The sequence below is a fragment of the Metschnikowia bicuspidata genome (genome assembly GCF_001664035.1).
Source record: "Metschnikowia bicuspidata var. bicuspidata NRRL YB-4993 chromosome Unknown METBIscaffold_4, whole genome shotgun sequence".
Classification (NCBI taxonomy): domain Eukaryota; kingdom Fungi; phylum Ascomycota; class Pichiomycetes; order Serinales; family Metschnikowiaceae; genus Metschnikowia; species Metschnikowia bicuspidata.
The window spans coordinates 1180612-1203545 of NW_017387734.1; the positions used below are offsets into that span (position 1 = coordinate 1180612).

Below are 22934 nucleotides of genomic sequence, written 5' to 3' on the forward strand. Positions count from 1 at the left end.
CTCACCTAACGCAGTACTCATATATTAGCAGTACATTTCAAAGATGAACAGAAAAAGACACTTTGAACGAATTGAATGCGCTCAAAATTGGCTCCAATAATACCACGGTTGATGTTTGATCACATATAATGTGAGCTTATAGTCAAAAACTTGGAAGCTATGCGTTCTCGAAGGCTGGGTTCTCTGAAGTCTTCCATGGTTGCGGCAGGCCTAGATACAAATTCTAGATGCCGTTTTACATCAGCGAAAATGGCGGTCACTATAAGAAGAGGGGTAATGAGCAAACGCTAGAGTCCACCCGAAGTTGATTTTTTCAGACACAAGCCATGAAGCCGAGTCAGTGGAAAGCCATAATACTACGTCCTGCGATTTGAGAAAAGGGACTAGAAAAGGACCGAACCCATAAGCAATAGAGCCTGGCCAAGACAGTGTATTGTGCTTATTTCTGAAACAAAAAGATAAGGAAAAAGGAAAAAAAAAAAAACTGACTGTAGTGGGAAATGGTATGAGTAGTTTTATTCTTATTTTGATATCACAGCTGGAGGATAATACCATCTCGACATTTACGCACAGTGACTCCATCACAGAAATCCCTTTCCTCCTAGAAATCGGCACATACATCAATAGAACCTAGTAAATTAAGTTGGTGTTATTTGTTCAAAAATACGTGGTCAGCGTCAAGGTCTTCCTTGACAACGGACAGAGACACCCCGTAGTGGTGAGCACGGTTTAACGATTCGTTCAAAACGAAACGGGCTAGACTGCTCATTTTGCAGATGCTGAGCTCACTCGAACAAAAAAAAAAAATTAAAAAAATAGGTCGGGTTGTGTAGAACGGTGCCATCGAGTTCCATAGAGGAGCGATCTCCATGAGTGAGTATAGAGCCAGCCCAGTACTACAAGCCTAGAAAGGGCGCCTGGAGGGACATGAACTTGGCTGCCGCATAGAGAAGCCCCGCCATGCAGGACCCCGCCGCGCACGTGACCCGGCGCCCGTGCCGTGTTCACGCCAGTCAGCCCTGGACCGGGCTGGCCGGCCATTTCTGGCCCTCACCGCCCAGGCCCTGGCCTCGCCGCCGCCAGTTTGCATCCGCCACCGCCCCACCTGCGGTCACGTGACCCGCCGCGCGCGCCGGACGTATAGTTCCGGCGGATCGCTTCGTCCCGCGGTGCGCACCCACGATGCGCCAAAAAACACCCTCCGATAACCGTGCGCTTGCTCGGGCTTCTTGTAACTGCTCTTTCTTGTTTTCAGGCGGAACTCCCACTAGACAACAAAAGAAACATAAAAAATAGAATGCTTCGTCACGGCGCCATCCGCCCCTTGCCCCGTGTTTTGGCCACCAGCGCCCAGCGCGGCTTGGCCAGTGCTGCCAGCGACTTGGTCAACATCCAGTTGCCGGCGTCTTCCTTCGAAGGCTACAACTTGGAGCAGCTCCCCGACTTGAGCTTCGACACCGAGAAGGACAGCTTGTTGAAAATGTACAAGGACATGATCATTGTCAGGAGAATGGAGATGGCCGCGGACGCGTTGTACAAGGCCAAGAAGATCCGCGGCTTCTGCCACTTGTCGGTGGGCCAGGAGGCCATTGCCGTGGGCATCGAATACGCCATCACGCCCAAGGACACGGTGATCACGTCGTACCGGTGCCACGGCTTTGCGTTCATGCGGGGCGCGTCCGTCAAGTCCGTGTTGGGCGAGTTGATGGGCAAGAGGTCCGGCGTGTCGTACGGAAAGGGAGGCTCCATGCACATGTTTGCGCCCGGCTTCTATGGCGGCAACGGAATCGTGGGTGCGCAGGTGCCGTTGGGCGCGGGCTTGGCGTTTGCGCACAAGTACAAGGGCGAGAAGAACGCCACGTTCACCTTGTACGGCGACGGCGCGTCCAACCAGGGCCAGGTGTTCGAGGCGTACAACATGGCCAAGTTGTGGGACTTGCCCTGCGTGTTTGCGTGCGAGAACAACCGCTACGGCATGGGCACGTCCGCGTCGCGGTCGTCGGCCATGACCGAGTACTACAAGAGGGGCCAGTACATCCCCGGCTTGAAGGTCAACGGCATGGACATCTTGGCGTGCTACCAGGCGTCCAAGTTTGCCAAGGACTGGTGTGCGTCGGGCAACGGGCCCTTGGTCATGGAGTACGAGACCTACCGGTACGGCGGCCACTCCATGTCCGACCCCGGCACCACCTACAGGACCCGCGAGGAGGTGCAGCAGATGCGGTCGCGCAACGACCCCATTGCCGGCTTGAAGGCGACTCTTTTGGAGTTGGGCATTGCCACGGAGGCCGAGATCAAGGCCTACGACAAGGAGGCCCGCAAGTACGTGGACGAGCAGGTGGCGGAGGCCGAGAAGGACTCGCCGCCTGAGGCCAAGATGGAGATCTTGTTTGAGGACGTGTACGTCAAGGGCTCCGAGATCCCCGAGTTGAGAGGCAGAATCTCCGACGACACCTGGAACTTCGAGAAGAACGCGTTCTCCAACCACGTTTACTAAGCGTATATAGTTGGTATTCTGATACAGCACACGGATAGCACACGGGTCGTAGTACGGGGGTATGGGGTAGTAGTATGGGATAGTGGCACGGGATAGTAGTAAGGATAGTAGCACAGGATAGTAGTACGGGATCGTAGCACAGGATAGTAGTTGGGCTCATAGCACAGGATGGTACTACAGGATCTTAGCACAGGATAGTCGTACCGGATAGTACTACATGATAGTACTACAAGACAGTAGTATAGGATAGTTATACAGCAAGTACCACAGGATATTACTACAGAATAATACTACAGGATAATAATAGGGATGGTACTACCACAGGGTAGTACCACAGAATAGTACTACAGAATAGTAGCACAGGATATTAGTAGAGGATATCAGTACAAGATAGTACTAAAGGATAGTACTTAAATGTAACATATAATGAATTAATAACAGTAGGTTTACAATTTTACACAGAATATGCTATATTATTAGTTATAACGGGTGTAACATTAATATTAAGTGTTTTAGGGGCTATATCAATAGTAAAATAAAAATATGTTACAAGTAATAGAATTATGAATTATGTGTATCTCATTTTCAAGAATAATATATAGGTATGGAACTTAATATTACAATTGGTGATATATTCCGTCTAGAACTAACTTGGGAATATAGGCTAATCTTATTTTTGTTTAAAGTATCAAGTTCGTTATCCTTAGTATAATCTCATTTCACTACTTCACTACAGTAGATATACTACAGTGTATATACTACAGGATAGCACTACAGGATATTAGTACAGGATAGTAGTAAGGAATTTAGCACGGGATAGAACTATAGGGTAATACTACAGATACTACATGATAGTACTATAGGATAATAGCACAGGATAGTACTAAAGGATAATAGCACAGGATAGTACTACATGATAATACTACTGGATATCGCTATGACGTAATATCCAATGCGTAAACAGATTCGGGCCAAGAGAACCGTCCAGGCCTTTACTAACGGAAGGGGGGATGTGGTACGTAGCTGCTTTTTTATTTATATAGTTTTGCTCCTCTAATCAGATGAATCTACCAAAAAAAAAAGGATATTAGCACAGGACGGTACTACATGATAGTACTGGGCAATAAGACAGGATATTGCTATAGGATAGTACAATAGTACTGGAGAATGGACTATAGGAGAGCACTACCGTATACTAGTACAGGATATTAGCACAGGATATTAACACAAAATAGAAATATAGGATAGTAAGTAGTACTGGGTAGTAGCACGGGATAGTCGTACAGGATAGTCGTACAGGATAGTCGTACAGGTTATTAGTTCAAGATATTAGTACCGGATAGTAGTATAGGATAGTACTGGAGAATAATACGTACTACAGAATTGTACTACATAATAATACTACAGGATATTACTACAGGACATAAGCACAGGATAGTCGCACAGGATAGTACTACAGGATAGTACTACAGGATGGTACTACAGGATGGTACTATAGGAAGTACTACAGAATATTAGTTCAGGATAATACCACAAAATAAGACTACAGTAAGCAGAATATTAGTTTAGGATAGTACCACGGAATAGTACCACAGAATAATACTACAGTAAGTATTACATAATAGTTCTACAGGATAGTACTACAGGATATTAGCACAGAATAATACCACAAGATAGTACCACAGAATGACACCACAGAATAATACCACAGATACTGTCACGTGGTATCTGCCATGCACTTGTAAATGACCTTTCCGGAGAAGAAGTTTCAAATGACCAGCCTCACGCAACATATACCGACTGGTAGCGCGTTCGGAGTACGACCGCCTGGGACAAATGAAACGATAAGCGTCAACGACAAGCGGAAATTACGAGACAGAAACAAAATCCGTAAACCGGTATTTGCACTTCTTCACAAACACCATGATTAATTCGCATATATCAACTGCCTTCAGAGAATGGGACTAACAATGAAAACTGGACCAACTTCGGTCATGATTCATAAAGCACATCAAAAGTGAACGAAATCCGCAGGCTAGTGTCAAAGTGTGGAAATGCAGTCGAAAAGGCAGAAATAGACGAAGTGGCAAAACTCAGAGATATGGCCGCGTTCAAGGAAATGGACCCAATGAAAGTACCAAAGAACACCACTATTATGGGCACTAGATTCGTTCACACGGAAGACGAAACAAACAAAAAGGAAAGCGGCCGAGTGAAAGCACGACTAGTGGCTCAGGGGTTTTGACAGACAATCGGACCGGAGGAAACGTATCTGCTGGTCGCCCTGCCCGAATGTATCCGACTATTCATGACAGCAGCAGTCCAACTCGGACTAACCACGAAACAAATGGATGTACTGAGCGCACACCTTCACTTACTACTCGACGAGGCGGTCTATGTAAGGCCACCAAAAGATGTGAGAAATGTTGATCCAACCAAGGCACGGAAACTAGAAAAGGCATTGCATGGACTCAAGAATGCTGGACGAGCGTGGTTTGAGACTTTCAAAGAGAAGCTTGAAAACTGTGGTTTTGAAAGATCCGGATCAGACCTGGGACGATTTACGAAGGTGAGCTCAAGAGGAAAAATAATGCAGATCGCACCATACGTGGATGACTTATTGATCAGCTTCCAAGACAAGGAAGACTATGAAGAATTCAAACTATACATGAAAAGCGTCGCAAAGATAAAGATCAAGAATCTTGGTGATGTGAAGGAATTCTGCGGCACCGAGTTTGAAAAAATGGAAGGAGGATACAAGTTACATCAGAAGAGGTACTCGATAACTTACTCAGAAAGCACGAAACACACTTATTACCAGAGAAACAAAGGACCCCGATCAATGATTACGACCGATGGAAGTGCGAGGACTTGCTAAGTGAACAAGAATTGAAGAAGCACCAGGAGATCCTAGGAAGCTATAACTGGCTGGCGGGGATCAGTCGACCCGATATAAGGTACGGCGTGAGCAAATTTTGTTCTACCACACACAAATCAACGACACTAGACTTGGCGCATTTGAAACGAACGCTAATGTACCTCAGAGACACGAAGGGTGTCGGCATCGAGATACTAAAGAACAATTATCTAGAGAAGAAGATCAAACTTTATGCATTCGGCGATGCATCTTTCGCAAACGAGGGAGGCCGAAAGTCCAGAACAGGCTACATCATCTACATTGATGGAACGCCGATAGCGTGGAAATCCAAGAAACAAGGCTTGGTGACGACGAGTGCCTACCCATCAGAATACGTTGCGCTCAGTAACACAGTACACGGCGTGTTATGGTTGAAGGCACTCTGCAAGGACTTGAGCCTAGATAGAATAAAGGTGCCCACCATACTTGAAGACAACCGGGATGTTGTTTTGTCCGTTAATCGAACAGGAAGCAACCCCAGCAATAGCAAAACGGTGGATATAAAGGAGAAACATGTCCACGATAGAGTACAAAGGGGAGACATCACAGTGAAGACGGTCGGGACCGAAGATAACATCGCTGACACGTCCACTAAACCAGTACTGTATGTGCCTTTCGGGAGACACCACCCATGTTTGGGATTCTACAAGAGATATGCGATGAGAGTGATGGCGATATCCAAGTCCCAAGGTCATGGCGGGATCAACTGAGACGAATGACGAAAGACGAATGATGAAGTCCATGATTATCCCATTCCGGGGAGCGTCACGTGGTATCCGCCATGTAGTCACCCTCACGTGGCAAAGCAAAAAAAACTTCCGTACAGGGAGAGTTTTTTTCCTTCTCTTTTTTCCTTCTCTTTTTTCCTTCTCTTATTTTCCTTCTCTTTTTTCCTTCTCTTTTTTCCTTCTCTTATTTTCCTTCTCTTATTTTCCTTCTCTTATTTTCCTTCTCTTATTTTCCTTCTCTTTTTTGCCTTGAGGGTTTTTAGGGAGTAGTGGTGTTCTAAGGATCCCAAGTACCGTACATACTTGAATCGAGAAATCTGATACTGAATGATACTAGTCCGCGCACAGTAGATACGACCCATCGCCGCGCGCCGCCCACGTGACCGCGGCACGTGACCGCGGCCTGCCGTATCTCACCGGCTCAGCCAGGCGTCTTCTGCCCAACAAAGATCTCCGCTGCCGTAAAGTGAAAATGGCGCCTGGACCACCGAATCCAGCCCCCCGGCGGCGCGCCTCCGAGGATAACGCGCCCTTTGACCCGCGGTCCATGTCGGGCCTCATCTCCGTCAAGGACATGGGGAGCCGAGTGGCCGAGGCACCGGCAGACGGTGGAAATGCCCCTTTGACTTCTGCCAAAAACAGCAGCAGCACCGCGGCCCTCGGCCCGCCCATCCCCGCGGACCCCCTCGGCGTGCCGGGCCTGGCCGCCGCATACTACAGCGACCTCGCGGTGGAGCAGATCTCGTACCGTCCCTCGGACCCCGCCAACAGGGCCAGTTTCGAGCTCCTCACGGCCGAGGTGCGGGGCTTCATTCCCGACGAGCCGCACGGCGTGATTCTCCTGGCCGCAGACGCCATCTTGGAGGTTCTCAAGAGCGACGACAGCTCTGTTGGCGACAAACGCAGGCGCGTCGAGACGCTCCTATCCCGGAAGCTCGACGACATGGAAACGGCTCTGCTTGTGGCGCTTGCAGGCAGGATCACGGACCACGGGGCCGCGGCCGGCGCGGAGGGCTCTGCCAACGGCGACGGCGCGGTGGCGGTGGTGTTTGAGGACGACGAAAACGAGGACCGCGCCGCGCCGGTTTTGGAGCCCGAGAGCCCGCCGAGCCCCGGCCCCGGCGCGGGTGCCGGCGGGGCCTTGGACGCGGACGCGCCGCCGCGGGCACTTCCCGAAAGCGGCGTGACGATTGCGGCCAAACCCGGCGCCGCGGCGCCGCCTCCCATCGCCCTCAAAGACGTGACGAAGGACTTGCTTTTCCGCATGCTTCTGAAAGCGGAGCCCGGCAAGGACCGCCAGGACGTCGTGGATACATGCAGGGCCATCTCCAAGGCCATCATGAGCAAGGACGCCGGCGCGGCCGCCTTGGAGGCGTCTCTCATGGACATCTTGCAGTACCAGCACCTCGAGCTCGTCAAGTTCTGCGTGCAGAACAGGGACCGGATTGCCTGGGCGACCCGCTTGCGCGCCAACAGGGCCAAGACCATCGAGGAGTTGAGGGCCGCGGGCGCAGCGGAGCTTCTAGCGGAACTTGGCGAGGCCCCGCGCAAGCGGAGGCTCTCGGCCGCCAGCCCAGAGGACCCCAAGCGCATGAAGACGGCCACGGACTCGCCCAGCGCCGGGGCCGCGGAAAACCCCCGCTCCCCCGCCGCGCGGCAACCGCGAGTCGTCGACCTTGAGGGTCTTGTTTTCGACCAGGGCCCGCAGCTCATGGCCGCCGCCAAGGTCGTGCTTCCCAAGGGCTCCTTCCAGCAGAACAAGAAGCTCTACGACACAATCAGCGTGCCTGCGCCTGCAGGGCCGCCGTCGTTGGAGGACGCGGGCGAGAAATTGGTGGCCATCGGCGACATGCCCGCGTGGGCGCGGCCGGCGTTTCCGTCGGCTGAGACCTCGACGTTGAACCGCATCCAGTCAAAGGTGTACCCGGCGGCGTTTCTTTCCGACGACAATCTCCTCTTGTGCGCGCCCACCGGCGCCGGGAAAACAAACGTGGCCATGTTGGCCGTGCTAAGAGTGCTCCACAACTTCCGCAACCCCGACACGGGCAAACTCGACTTGAAGGGCTTCAAGGCCGTGTACGTGGCCCCCTTGAAGGCACTAGTGTCGGAGCAAACGCGCGAATTCCAGAGACGCCTCTCGGCTGAGTATGGCATCGTGGTGAATGAGCTCACGGGTGATCTGTCCCTCAGCCAAAAGGAGATTGCCGAGACGCAGGTTCTCGTGACAACGCCCGAGAAGTGGGACGTGGTGACGAGGAAGGCCACGGACGCCCTGTATACCAAGCTCGTCAGACTATTGATCATCGATGAAATCCACCTCTTGCACGACGACAGAGGGCCCGTTCTAGAAAGCATCATAGTCAGGGCCAAGCGGCTGCCCGACACGCGGCTCGTTGGACTCTCCGCCACTTTGCCCAACTATGAGGACGTCGCGCAGTTCTTGGGCGTCAACTTGAAGCTGGGGCTCTTCTACTTCGACGCGCTGTTCCGGCCGTGCCCCTTGGAGCAGCAGTTCATCGGGATCAAAGAAAAGAAGGCCATTTTGAAGGTTGCCGCCATGAATGAGGCCTGCTACGAGAAAGTCGTGGAGTGTCGCAAAAACGGACATCAGGTCATCATCTTCGTCCACTCCCGCAAAGACACCGTGAAAACGGCCAAGTGGCTTGCTGAAAAAGCTGCCGATAACAATGTCGCTGTGAGCAACCCGAGCGTTGGAACACAGGAAATTTTGAAGCAAGAGGGGGAAAACGCGCAAAACAGAAACCTCGCCGAAGTACTCCCCACCGGCTTTGGCATTCACCACGCTGGCCTCAACAAGGCTGATAGGAGCGTGGTGGAAGATCTTTTTGCCCAAGGCCATATCCAGGTCCTTGTTTCGACTGCCACCTTAGCGTGGGGTGTCAACTTGCCGGCGCACACTGTGATCATCAAAGGAACAGAAACGTACAACCCTGAAAAGGGCTCCTGGGTCCAGCTCTCGCCCCAGGATATTCTTCAAATGCTTGGCCGTGCTGGTAGACCGCGCTATGACGTCTCGGGAGAAGGTGTCATCATCACTGCTCAAGATGAGCTCCAATACTACTTGGCCATTTTGAACCAGCAGCTCCCCATCGAGTCCCAATTCATGAGCCGCCTAGCCGATAACCTAAATGCAGAAATCGTGCTTGGCAAGGTGCGCTCTCGCAATGACGCTGTTGAGTGGTTGGCGCAGACTTACTTGTACATTCGAATGCTCAAGTCACCCAAGCTTTATCAAGTCGGGGCTGAGTACGAGAATGACGAAGCATTAGTTTGGAAGCGGACTGATTTGGTGCACTCGGCTTTGGTGATCTTGCAACAACATAAACTTGCTCACTATGACGCCTCAACCGGACAAGTTGCTGCTTCTGAATTGGGACGAGTGGCCGCCCACTTTTACATTGGTCATGAAACGATTGCGGTTTACAATGCCAATCTCAAGCCTTGGATGTCGGAAATCGACGTTCTCCAAATATTCTCCTTCTCTGGGGAGTTCAAGTACGTTCCCGTCAGGCAAGAGGAGAAAATAGAGGTCTCGAAGCTTTCAGAAAAGTGCCCGATCGCCATCAAAGAGAACCCCAGCGACCCGCATGCCAAGATAAACGTCTTGCTTCAGGCTTACATTACCAGGTTAAGACTTGAGGGGTTTGCCCTCACGGCTGACATGATCTACATCACACAATCCGCTGGAAGGTTGTTGCGTGCCATTCACGAAATATGCTTGAAGAAGAAGTGGGCCCAGCTTGCTCGGGTGACTTTGGATCTTTGTAAATTCGTGGAAAGGAGAATGTGGAACACCAACTCCCCCTTCAGGCAGTTTGGTGACCTTGCACCAGCAAATGTCATAAAAGCAACTGAAGCGTCGCACTTGCCATTCATGAGCTATTTCCAATTGAGTGCAGCCGAGCTTTCTGAGGCAATCAACTTCAAAGGCAGTAGTCAGCTTGCTTATGATTTGCTTCGGCAGTTTCCCAAACTATCCGTTGAATGCCAGGCCCAGCCTATCTCACCCACTATGGTCAGGGTTCTGGTGGATGTGTACCCCGAATGGGAGTGGAACTGGAAGATACACGGCTCGTCTGAGTCATTTTTGTTGCTTGTGGAGGATTGTGATGGCGAGCAAATTTTATACGACGAAATTGTGAAAATCACACCAAAAACGGTCAACAGAGGCTTTGCGGTCGATTTCACTGTGCTGACTCCAGACCCTTTACCGCCTGCCATGTTTGTCGCTTTCAGCAGTGAAAAATGGCTCCACTCTCAATGGAGGGCTCCTATCAAGATGTTTGATATGCGTCTTCCCAAGGTACCACATAACTCAACGGAAGTTCTTGATGTGCAAAGTGTTCCTACAAGCTCATTGAAAAATGATTCTTTTGAAAAAACTTTCTCCTTTTCTTACTTCAACAAATTCCAATCTCAGTGTTTCCACTCCCTTATGAACACGAACGAAAATGTATTCATTGGGCTTTCCAAAGGATCTGGTAAAACAGCCTGTGCGGAGTTGGCAATTTTGAATACTTGGAGGCAGAACAAGCAAAGAGTGGTGTACATTCTGCCCACTGCAGAGCTAGTAGAAAGACAACGAACCGTATGGGCCAAGAAATACGCGAGATTCACAGAGCCTCCCAAAGTTGTGGCAAAACTTACTGGAGATTTATCTGCGGATGCAAGAGTATTAGCACAGAGCCACTTGGTGCTCGCAACTCCCGAACAGTTCGATGCAGTGTCTCGTCGTTGGCGCCAAAGAAAATCAGTGCAGCAGCTAGACCTCTTGATTGCCGATGACATACACATGGTAGGCAGTGGCTCTCAAGGCGCCGTATACGAGACTGTCCTTTCCCGAATGAGGTTCATGACAGCTCATCTTGGTCGTGAACTTAGAATTGTTGGTTTATCCCATCCGTTGACATACGGCCGAGAAATTGCAGATTGGTTGGGCTGTAAGAAGCCGCACGTTTACAATTTCGACCCAATGGCCAGGTTCCGTCCAGTTCAGGAAATCAAAATTCTACCCTACACAGAGCCGCAGTTTTTGGAAGCTTTTGTGAAGAGCTGTTCGGAGGCTGTGATAGGCAAGTGTCCGGAAACCTCTTTGGTCTTCGTGCCCACGAGAAAAACTGCAATGAATATAGTATCCGTGGCATTAGAATCGAAAGAAACCTTTCTTACGACAGACTTAAGTGAAATCAAGTCTTTGACGGACAAAGTTCTGGACGCGCAGCTACAACAAGCCTTAGAGAAAGGAATTGGTCTTTATTACGAGGGTATGAATGCAAGAGACCAGCTCATTGTTGAAAAGTTGCTCGAGAACAAGCTTGTTGGTTTTGTTCTTGCGACGAAAAACACATCAAACTACGCACCACAAGCCGATAATGTCATTATTTTTGGCTCACAAAGCGCGGACGATCATCATGCAAATGACTATTTTCTCAATGATATTTTGAACATGGTGGGATGTTGCGCGAACGGGAACGTATTGGCTTACCTATATGGCCCCAAAGTCGCATACTACTCCCATTTCTTGAGCAATTCATTGCCCGTAGAAAGCAACTTGAACTTCAGTTGCCAGGATGTTTTCATGCAAGAGATCGCAGCAAGGACTTTTCTGACCAAACAAGATTGCATCGACTGGATCACATACACCTTATTCTATCGACGCTTGACGCAGAACCCCAGTTTCTACGGGCTTTCAGATGTCAGCCACATTGGAATCTCGGAATATCTTTCAGAATTGGTTGAAACCACTTTAGAAGACTTGGAGAAGGCTGACTTGGTCGAGATCGAAGATAACGATGACGAAAATGACACTGATGATGGCACGGACGAGGAGGAGGAAGAGCGTCTTTCGCCTTTGAATGGGGCCATGATTGCAGCCCATTATACAGTACTGTTCCAGTCCATGAAAACATTGGGTCAGTTGACCAGCAAGGCTAGATTACGAAACATCATCGAGGCGATCACTTCTGCGTCCGAATTCGATGACGTTCCGGTGCGGCCAGATGAAGAGGCGGTTCTCTCGAAAATTGCCCGTCAAGTGCCCTTGAAGTTGGCTAGCGACACAGATTTCATGTCGTCGCAGGTCAAGGCATTCTTGTTGGTCCAAGCGCATCTCACCCGAATCAGGTTGCCGGCGGAATTGGCTCTCGATCAAAAGAAACTTCTTCCGCGGGTCCTTAAATTGGCGCATGCATGTGTCGACACTCTTTCTAGTGAAGGATATTTGAATGCGCTCCAGGCCATGGACTTGTCTCAAATGGTCGTTCAAGGAATGTGGAATCGGGAGAGTCCGCTCCGGCAAATTCCTCATGTGAATGAGGGCATGTTACAGCGAGGCAAGAAGTACAATGTGGAGACCATCTACGACATAATGTCGCTCGAGGACGACGAGCGCGACGAGGTGCTTCAACTCGAAGGCCGCCAGCTCCAAGATGTGGCGGAGTTTGTCAACAAATATCCGAACATCGATGTGCTGTACGAGTTTGACACGTCTTCTACGGTGAAGGCCGATGAGCCTCAAACCATATTGGTCACTGTGGAGAGAGACGAAGAGCCCGAGGATCTTGAGGTTGTCTCGTCGCGGTATCCGGAGAAGAGGACGGAGACGTGGTGGATTGTGGTTGGAGACTTCGAGACACGCCAGTTGTATGCAATTAAGAAAACACAGGCGCCTCGTGAGTCACAAACCATTGCGGTGGAGTTTTCTATCCCGACTCCTGGGAAACACAAGTTGACCGTGTGGTGTATGTGCGATTCCTACATTGATGCCGACAAGGAAATGGCTGTGGAAATCGATGTTGTTGAGTGAGCTCTCTGCGAGGGCTAGCGAACACCATGGAAGACCAGCAGCCCTAGGTTGGAGCGACCACGATTAAGACGTAATTGTTCCGTATGGGATTGTACAGTTGTTAAGGAACTATCTTGCCATGTTGATAATGGCACGCATCACCAAGGGAATGTGCTGGGTCCTTCTATCTAGCAAAATGTTTTGAAGTGGTCGACGCGCACAATCACTGCAAAACCTTGATCAATGTTGTGTGCGTTTGATAGAGAAAGCCAGAGATGAGAGAAAGAAGCGACCATGGAGGGTCGGAAAGGACAGGGTCGGAAAACGGTGGACGGTAGAATGATAGCATGGGACCCGAAGATCTATAGTGCAGAAAGGTATGAAAAACTATCCAACAGACATAGACAGACATCAGATGATCATGTCAAGGAATTGTAAAAGCGATGGAGCTCAACAAGCAAATCGAAGGAATTGATCATAAGAAAATACCGTCAAGAAATTCACCAAGTGCTGATAGTAATCCGCCGTCCTAGATGGGTCTTTGACTAGACAGTCAAATTTAAGGTCGGTCATGTCCCTTAGTTTTCTGAACTTTATGCAATCGTGTCAGACAACTACATTAAACCAATTTACCAATCAATCAAGTTCAACCAGCATATTTACCCATTCCACCAAACAATTACATGAGCCAACACGCCAGCAATAACATCAATAGTTATAATCAAAAATCAAATCTATAAAAAAATATCAAAATATTCAAACATTTCACGGTAGTACCACAAAAACGTCCCGTCCACCGAAATCTATTAAACAACTTGTTACATCAATTGGTCATGTAAAATAGATTATATCAAGAAAATCCAAAGAATTTCCAAAACGAATCTTCCAAGAAGCTGCTCCAAAACATCGTCCAAACAAAGGTTCCAAACTACATAGAAATTGTCCCGAAACAACACCAAAGAGGAATTTCAACCAACCATACTAAATCAATACACCACAACACTCGGGCCAGGCCAGACGCGCTCACGCAGCGCGCTCACGTGACCGCGGCACGGCACCATCGCGCGAACGTAAACAGCATTCTGTACTAATCTTCCCACCACCATTTCTAAAGGCACCAGAAGCACACCAAACACCCGATGTTTTCGCTCGGAAGACTCCCGAGGCTTTCCCGGGAAAAGGAGTCTGGGCTTGAATTTGTGCCGATCGGCCAGCGCGTGGTGTCGCCACGAAAACCGGCGCCATCTTCAAACCCTCGGGTCCGATTAACCGCCGACAAAATCAACAACACACACATCGACTCGTCCTTTGACGAAACCACCCAGGATTTCGGCGCTTTAGACGCGGATGCGCCTGTGCGCGTTTCAACCGGCTCGCGGCTGGCAGGCGCCGGCTGGAGCTCACGGGGTAATTTTGCCAGTACCTTGGAGCAGCGGAGTCAGGCTGTGGACGGCGGCCAAAGCTCGATCCAGAGCCTCCAGGCAGACTCGCAGCAGCTCAAGTCGGAGAACTACAATTTGAAGGTGGAAGTGGCGACCTTAAAGCAGTTCTTGAAGCAGACGCCGCCAGAAACAAGGGAGTTGGTCCTGCAGAACGCGGCGTTGAAGCAGGAGCTCATCAAAACACAAAACGAGCTCGAGCAGGTCCGCAGTCACGCTGAAAGCGCACCGCGGCAAGATCGCGAGCACAGTGCCGGCTTGGACTCGTTGAAGCGGCTGTATAGAGAGTCTCTAGAAGAGAAGGACCAAGAGATCCGGCGCCTCCAGCGGCAGATAGCCGAGCTCTCGCACGTGCTGCCGCTGCCGCCGCAGATCCCGCAAGAGCTTCTTGACAAGATGGAGTTTCTCCAGAACGAAAACCAGGCCCTTCTCCGACAGCTCGAAGGGGCGTCTGCCTCCTCCAGCAAGACACAGGGCCAGTTGCAGGGCGAGAACAATGAACTCCGGCTCGACTTGCATCGCGCAAAGGCGCAGCTTGCCGAGCTTCCCGCGGACGCCGTCCAGCAGATAGACCATCTCCGCAAGACCAACGACACGCTACTGCAGAAAATGCGCACGGTCTCCAACGAGCTTCAGCAGGCAGAAGCCGAGAGAGACTCGATGCAAATGTCGCTTCGGAACTTGCAGCTGTCCGTCGAGGAGAAGCAAGCCAAGATCGACAGCCTTGCCCGCTCTAGGGAGGAGTCGGCCACCTCCAAAAGCAGGACTTTGAGAGAAACGGACGCCCAGCTAGAGCGTGCTCAGCATGAGGTGGCGGATTTGAAGCTCAAGTTGAAAAGAGCCGACGCCGCCCAGGCACTGCTCGCGGAAGAAAAGTGGTCCGACGTGCAGCGGCTCCAGAGAAAACTCGACTCCCTACTGAAGGAGATCAAGGAAAAAGACCGCGACGAGTACAACTTGAGGGAGCAAGTCCGCTCGCTCATGGAGGAGCGCAACAAGGCTTTTGACAACCAGTCTACAGTAAACCACTACCAGGGCCAAATCGACGCCCTACGCGAGAAAGAAAAGACGCTTATGACGGACAACCTCGAACTCAAAGACGAAATTGCCAAGCTCCAGGATGAACTCTACTCCCGCAACATAGATTCAAGCAGAGCTGGTAAGCTCAAGCAGGAAAACTTGGACTTGCTTGACAGGCTCGACTTCTATGAGAAGGAGTACGCTCTCACGCAAGAAGCAATGGAGGCCACTGAGGCTGAATTGGAGGCTTTGCGCACAAGACAGAAACAGGATGATGCTCGCAGACACTCTCTCGAAACAGAGCTAGAAACGGTGCGAACCCAGCTCAGGCGAGTTGAACTAAGCGAATCTCGCAAATACAATGAGTCTGCTTACATGGAACTCGAGGAAAAACACCGAAAGCGAGAGGAAGCGGATCACTGTCGGATGACACTGCAAATAGAAAGATTGAATGCTCAGGTCCGCGAATTAGAGCAGCAACTTGATTCAGCCAAGCAGACCAGGGAGACATTTCCAAGTCTCAACTCATACGAGCCTACCCAGGAAAGCAGGCTCAAGGTTGACTTGAGGAACAAAGAGTTTGAGTTGCAAGAAAGGCAGCGAGACTACTCAAAGCTCCAAAACGTTTTGAAAGATAAAGAAGACCTTATAGATGCACTTGAGGAACGCATTAGAAAACTCAACAAAGATTATCGGACCGACTTCAGTGCTGAGGATCGTTATCGAGAAACACTACAGAAACTTCAATTTGACCACGAGTCTGAACTTCTTGCTGTGCTGCTAGAAAGAGATCGACTTCAGAATGAGATCAAACACTACAAACTCCGATTGGAGAAGATGATGGAGGACGATGACACTCAGATTCCCACTGGTGCAAACTCGGTTACAATTGCTTTACTAGAGACCCAGCTTGAAGAGTTGCGCCGCAAGAATCACGAGCTAATGGCCGATGCTGAGCGGGCAAGCGCTGCCCGCTTCGAAAGCACAAGCCGTGAGGCCGATGAGTATCGCTCTAAAATCAGAGATCTTCGATTTGCACTCAACGACGCTCAGCAAGAAAAAAGTGACTTAGAAACTACACGAGACGCGTTGGAAAGCGACTTGAGTCTACTTCGTTCAGAGAAGAGTCGCTTTGAAACCAGAAACAGAAGCTTGTCTCAAGAGCTCACAAAGAACGCAAGAAATTGTACAAGACTTGCAAATAAAGTGCAAGACCTAGAAAGTCAGATTGCCAGCTTACTGAAGGCCGCAGATGACACGTTCAAGGCACAAAAGTCAAACATTCAACTTCAAAACCAGGTTGATCAGCTCGGTGCAAGACTTGCAACAGCCAACCTAAGCTCCCAGCCTAACCAGATGCTCAATGTTACCAAGTCTAGACTACAAGAGAATGAATTAAAATACTTCAAGGCAAAACTTTTCGAGCTACAAACGAGATATATGGATTTGGCTATGATAAACTCATACATGGTTTCTTCGATCAGAAGCTCATACGAGTCGTGCAAAGATGACTTGGTCAAGATGTCTCAATCTGGTGTTTATCCAGACTACTCAGCTCTCAATCGCAGAAGTAAAAAGGTCACTTTCAAAGTCTTAGCGACTTTCGTCTTGAGTATGGTACGCATGAAGAGACGAACAGAGAAGGCTAAGGTGCGAGAGGGCAAGTTGATGCGGCTCCGGAGCGATATTGAGAGAGACAGAATAACACTTTTGGTGGAAAAATAAAAAGGCTGTTAATCAATCATAATAGCAAGTTGCTTCCAAGTTGCTGACTAGCGCATGATTCTGGTAATAGGGGTCTGAAACTTGTCTTGAGAAGGCTGACGTGTCTTCCCGACTCTCGGAGTTTGTAATGGCGCCGGCGCCTGATGAAGTGGAGCTGCATGAGTGCCGCTATTAGACCTTGTTTTAATGTGGCTGAACGTATGATTTCCCAGATACTCTGAAGTTGTATTTAGCCACAATTCGTCATGAGAGATGTTGCAAGCCAGCGCATCAGCATTGAGGGACATGTCCGCATTGTACCCATTGGAAAGAAACTCGTTGAGCGCAAGTTCATCTGCTGGTACCAGGGAACTAGAAATTGAATTTAAAATTGAAGCATCTGGGAGTCTTTTGAGGGTCGGGGCTGTTCGGAGCCCATCCAAATTGAGATCAGTCCATACTTTATTTTTCAACAAATTACGGTTCTTGTACACCTTGGCGCCGAATATTGATGAGCTTAGCGGGATAGCCCCATCTTCTTCTTCTTCGAGTAAAAACTGTGGGAAAATGTTTGCCGTTTCTTCGAACAAGCGCGTTGTGTCGATATCGTTGTATGGGATGCGGTAATCTTTCCAGTCTTCCATATAATCTGCCTGGTTCACGTGGCTGAAATGAACATAAGAATACTGTGAATCTAATGACATCGCAGCAATTTATATTCCTGAAATATGCTTATATTAAAATGTGGTGAAAAAAAACTGGGAGGTAGCGAAGTGCTTTATTTGTATTTCACATCAAAGTCGCGCACTGCCCAGGATCTTATGCTCTATACAGTTGTGACGAATTGTCCGTCTTTTTGCCCCACGTTCCATAACGTGAAAACCCTTTTTTCCTTTTTTCTCTTTTTATGCTGCGACTGGAACCTGACACAAGTTCTCAAACAACGTGGGCTTAGGTTCCAAATGTTTTTCTTCAACATGGGAAGTCTTGACCATCTTGAACGCTCCGGTACCAATGCTCATGGTCTGACCAAGAATAATACATTCGGAGACACCCTCGATTTTGTCATTTTTCATGTAGAAAGAGGCATCGAACAAATGATCGGTAGTCTTCTCGAACGAAGCAAGCTGCAAAACAGAGTCTCTCATTTTGGACAAACCAAATCTGGTGATACCCAAAACTTCACCCTTGTATGTCATGACATCACCTAAAAGCTGAATATGACGGGGATCGACACTCATACCGTGCTTACTCATAGTGTAGTCAATTTCACCGATGATCGAAGCTCTGGCGGCCTCGATACCCAAAACTTGCCAGATTTCAAGTACGTGGTTGGTCGATGTTTTGGTGCCAATCACTCCGTCAGTGCACATGACCTCCTTCAATCCATAACCTTCAACTAACAATTCCTTTTTGTTGTCATCTTTGATATTGATGACTGCACGTGAAATATTTGGCAATCCTTTAATCACGACATCAGGCAAAGCTCTCTTTAAGTGTTGCATTCTGAAAAACAAAGTATTGTTACGCTCGGAGTTTTTGTAGTCAGAAATGGCGGTCCGGGCTAGAGACTCTGACTTAGCCTCTCTCATTGTAACAAGGATGTTGATTCTGTCCTTACCATAGACAGAAACTTCATGGTTCAATATCTTCAACTTAGGAGCGTTTGCCACAGCCTCGCGGATATTATCTAGCGTCAACTCCAATTGCAATTTTTCGATAGTCTTCGTGTCAATTTTAACGGAGAGGAATGCCATGTCATTTTTGTAAACATCTTCAATGAAGAACGCGACATCTCTTAACAAAGTTTTTTCAATACGACCCTTCACGACTCTGGCTGCGAGTTCATCGTCGTCATTGACAAGAACGGAATTGATGATGGGTGTAGAAATGACCTTTGCGGCATTGATGATTTCCTTAATACGGGGCACACCCAAAGTGACGTTCATAGAAGCGACACCAGCGAAATGGAAAGTTTTTAAGGTCATCTGAGTACCAGGCTCACCAATAGAGTGTGCACCAATAGCACCCACGGCTGTACCAGGTTCGACCTTTGCTCTCACGTACTTGTAAAGGCATTGCTCCATGAACTTTTTCACGGATGGAAGAGAGATCTTCAAAAGTTGGTCGACTGCATTGACGCTCGAGGGATCTTCTTCTAGCAACATATCGTCGATATCTTCTAGTCTTGAAAATTTAGGAGGCAATCCTTTACTTTGTCGTATTGTGGCCAATAGAGTGGCCTTTTTGGTCACATATTCACGGATGGATTTGTAAAAGGACCTCTCGGCATCTTTCTGATCAATGAATTGGATATTCTCGCCAAATTCCGCAGGAATGACCTTACCAAGATTGTCATAACGGATAAGTCTCTTTTCCAAGGGCTGCAAGACATCTTCAACCGCCTCAAGAATTTGGTATGGATAGGAGTTCTTGGCATTGATGTCGAATGTGATGTTGAGAGCATGGTCCCATTGACGGTTGAAGTTTACTGGTTGGGCATCACCTTCCATTTCCATAGGGTCTAACCCGTCACCACCGTAAGTAAACTGGACAATACCATTCGAAGAGTTACGCACAGTGTTGTCGTACAGCGCAGACAAATCTTCCAAAGATTTCATGAGTCTTCTCGACATGTACCCTGTCTCAGCAGTTTTAACGGCAGTATCGACCAAACCTTCTCTTCCCGAAATAGCGTGAAACAAGAACTCTGGAGGACTCAACCCACTGTAGAAAGAGTTTCTGACGAAACCCTTAGACTGGGGCGACTTGGACATCTTGGTGAAATGAGGCAACGATCTGTCTTGGAACCCATCAGGGACACGATTACCAGAAATAATCTGTTGACCCACAACAGCCACCATCTGCGACACGTTCAAAGTGGAACCCTTCGATCCGCAAGTAGCCATAATCAATGGAGCGTTGAGAGGATCCAACTCGTTGATACACACCTCACCGACTTCTTCTCTAACCTTGGAAAGCAAACCACCAATTTTAGCCTCCAAGGTTTCCTCCTCGTTACAACCAGGTTGAGTCTCCAACTTCCCGCTGTTATACAACTTGATCAATTCGTCACACTTGGCGTACGCTTGCTCGACCATGACCTCTTTCTTGTTCTTCAAGTCAGAGCCGGGAGTGACATCGTTGATACCAATGGAAAAGCCACGGTTGCCGAGGAATCTGGCACAAAGCTTGGCCATTCTGTTCATTGCAGTGGCAGCTTCGCTGGGGCCATAATCTCTCAAGATTGTGTAAAATACGGAGTGTTTCTTACCGTCACCAAGAAGGGACTTGTCCATGACACCACTAAGGATCTGGGAGCCGCGGATAACAACGAAGCCATCATTGGGCGACATTTCGTTGGGCCATCCGTTGGAAGGCGGGTGGAAGGTTTTGTTTTTGGCGTCCAAGTTGATCACGACATTCGACTTCTTGTTGGGCTTGATCAACAATGAGAAGACCTGCTTTCCTGTCCAGAGCATTACCGGCTTGAAGATGGAAGGTGGAGGCAAGTCAAACTGGAGGTCTGCGTCAGACATCATGCACAAGAGCTGGACCAAGGTGGCTCTGTCGAAGAAGGTGTCCTTGTGGGAGATCAAAAAGGAACCAGTGATGAAATCCTGAGTGGCGGCGATGATGGGCTCACCGGACTTGGGGGTCAAGAGATTGTTCTTGACGCCCATCAAGTTGATGGCCTCGGCCCTGGCTTCTTCGGTCTGAGGCACGTGCAAGTTCATCTCGTCACCGTCGAAATCTGCGTTGTACGGCGTACACACACACTCGTTGAGGCGGAAGGTTCTCCAGGGCCTGATTTTGGCGTAGTGGGACAAGATGGACAATCTGTGCAAGGAAGGCTGTCTGTTGAAGAGCACGACGTCGCCGTCCTCCAAGTGGCGCTCGACGGTGTCGCCGATGTTCAAGGAGCGGGCGAGCTTGACACGGTCACCGAACTTCAAGTTGCGCTTGGCCATCTCGTTCTGTTTGAGCACGTAGTTGGCGCCCGGGTGCACGTTGGGCCCGTTGAGAATGAGCTTCTGGAGCTTCTGGCGGTTGTAGCGCGTGCACTTCTCGGGGTAGGTCAAGACCTTGGCCACGCGGTCTGGCACGGCGACCTCGTCGATCTTCAAGTTCGGGTCCGGCGAGATGACCGTGCGGCCGGAGAAGTCGACTCTCTTTCCGGACAAGTTCCCGCGGAAACGGCCCTGTTTTCCCTTCAAGCGCTGGCAGAAGCCGCGGATGGGCTTGCTGCTCTTGGCGGACGCGCCGGGGCCCATGCCGCCCGGGAGGAGCGCCGGGTTGGCGGAGTCCGAGTTGATGTACATGGCCACGGAGAGCTGCAAGTAGTCCCACTGCTCCATCAAGTTGTTGATGGAGATGCCCTTGTCAATGCCCGCCTTGATCAAGGACGAGGTCCACACGATCTCCGTCAACTTGACGGTCAAGTCGTCCTCGTTGGACTGGTTGTCCATCATCACGGACGGGCGGATGCACACGGGCGGCGCCGGCAAGTACCGCCAGAGGTACATTTCCGGGCGGCCGCCGCGCGCCGCGTCGATGCCCACGAGCTCGCAGTCCGCGGGCGCCATCTGCTTGAAAAGATGCAAGACCTTGAGCGGGTTCAAGTCCTCGCTGACGCGCTTGGCAAACTTCTCCAACTCCGGGTTGCGTGCGTACACGTCCTGGAACTCGCGGTCCCAGAGCTCCTTCTCCGGGGTGCTTTTCTTGCCGATGTAGCGGAACGTGTCGTGCACGATTTTGAGCGCCGCGGGCCCGGCGCCGGACGCGGCCTTCTTGACCACGCCGTTGACGTGGTGGCACGCGAGGCACCGCCGCTGTTTCTTGCACTGTTCCGTGACTTTCTTCAAGATCTTCATGCGCCGCAAGTTGTCGATGTGCGGCCGCCGCAAGTCCGCGACAAACAGCCGCTTGGCCTGCTCGTCGAGCAACACCGCGCCGCACGTCTTGCAGATGCACTGGAGCACCTGGATCACGGCCTTGAAGTAGCCCACGTGGAACACGGGGAGCGCGAGCCGCACGTGGCCAAAGTGCCCGTGGCACAGCGCCAAGTTGCCGTGGCACGTGCGGCACTCCACGGCGTTGGACGACGTGCCCATGCGCGTGTCGAGAGCGCCGTGGTCACAAACCGAGCGGCCCTTGTTGAGGTCGTACAAGTCGCGCGTGGTGATCTCGACCTCGGACTGCGCCACGATGTCTTTGGCGGCGAGCGCACCGAACTCTAGGCCCTTGATGCACTTGGGCGCCTCGTCGATGACGACCTCCTTCATAGTGGGGGGAGGGGCGGAAGAACTGAGGGGGGAGAAGGATGGGAGGATGGCTGGGTTTGGATGATGGGAAGAGGAGGTTTTTTTTCTGGCGCGCGGGGCGGGTCACGTGAGCGGCCGCGCCGGTGTCTGATCCGCAGGCAGGCGGCGGATCAGTCTTCTGTGGGGTGTAGGCAGGATCAGGCTCAAGGTAGGATCAGGCTTTGGGTAGGATCAGGCTTTGGGTAGGATCAGGCTTTGGGTAGGATCAGGTTTTGGGGGTGGTTTCGTGCCGAGCTCGGGTGCTTTCTCTGGGGAAGAAAAACAATAAAAATAGTCAGAAAAATTGAAAACAAAAAACAGACAATAAAAAAACAATTAGAAACAATAAAAAACAATAAAAAAACAATAAAAAAACAATAAAAAAACAATAAAAAAACAATAGAAAAACAATAAAAAAACAATAGAAAAAATAATCCGGGAATGCTGGCGAAAATGAACGCGGTGGGTGGTGATGACAGGGTCCTCCGAAATGCAGTCAAGCGTACATTAGTAGGTGCACC

General features: G+C 49.9%; 5 protein-coding genes across 5 annotated transcripts; 3 read left to right on the top strand and 2 right to left on the bottom strand.

The window, feature by feature from the left end:
• The first annotated feature begins 1287 nt into the window (after positions 1–1287).
• Positions 1288–2795, top strand: PDA1 (pyruvate dehydrogenase (acetyl-transferring) subunit E1 alpha). Its single transcript, XM_018856087.1, has one exon. It carries the CDS (start codon positions 1298–1300, stop codon positions 2495–2497), a length of 1200 nt encoding a protein of 399 aa, XP_018711114.1. The 5' UTR covers positions 1288–1297; the 3' UTR covers positions 2498–2795.
• Positions 2796–6614: 3819 nt separating this feature from the next.
• On the top strand, positions 6615–12968 carry METBIDRAFT_43233 (ATP-dependent RNA helicase; the record flags this gene model as incomplete). Its single annotated transcript, XM_018857629.1, has 1 exon — positions 6615–12968. The coding sequence occupies one exon, from the start codon at positions 6615–6617 to the stop codon at positions 12966–12968; it is 6354 nt and encodes a 2117-aa protein (XP_018711115.1).
• A 1118-nt stretch (positions 12969–14086) lies between these two features.
• Positions 14087–17131, top strand: METBIDRAFT_43179 (uncharacterized protein; the record flags this gene model as incomplete). Its single annotated transcript, XM_018857622.1, has 2 exons — positions 14087–15079; positions 15191–17131. 2 exons carry the CDS (start codon positions 14087–14089, stop codon positions 17129–17131), a joined length of 2934 nt encoding a protein of 977 aa, XP_018711116.1.
• Positions 17132–17178: 47 nt separating this feature from the next.
• CTA6 (Cta6p) lies at positions 17179–17814 on the bottom strand (the record flags this gene model as incomplete). The annotated part of the gene is made up of 1 exon (XM_018857656.1): positions 17179–17814. One exon carries the CDS (start codon positions 17812–17814, stop codon positions 17179–17181), a length of 636 nt encoding a protein of 211 aa, XP_018711117.1.
• A 201-nt stretch (positions 17815–18015) lies between these two features.
• METBIDRAFT_12577 (DNA-directed RNA polymerase III core subunit) lies at positions 18016–22395 on the bottom strand (the record flags this gene model as incomplete). Its single annotated transcript, XM_018854237.1, has 1 exon — positions 18016–22395. One exon carries the CDS (start codon positions 22393–22395, stop codon positions 18016–18018), a length of 4380 nt encoding a protein of 1459 aa, XP_018711118.1.
• Between the last annotated feature and the right edge of the window lie 539 nt (positions 22396–22934).

Excerpts from the sequence above, each read along its gene's own strand:
- PDA1 (XM_018856087.1), top strand. The coding sequence starts at position 1,298 with ATGCTTCGTCACGGCGCCATCCGCCCCTTGCCCCGTGTTTTGGCCACC.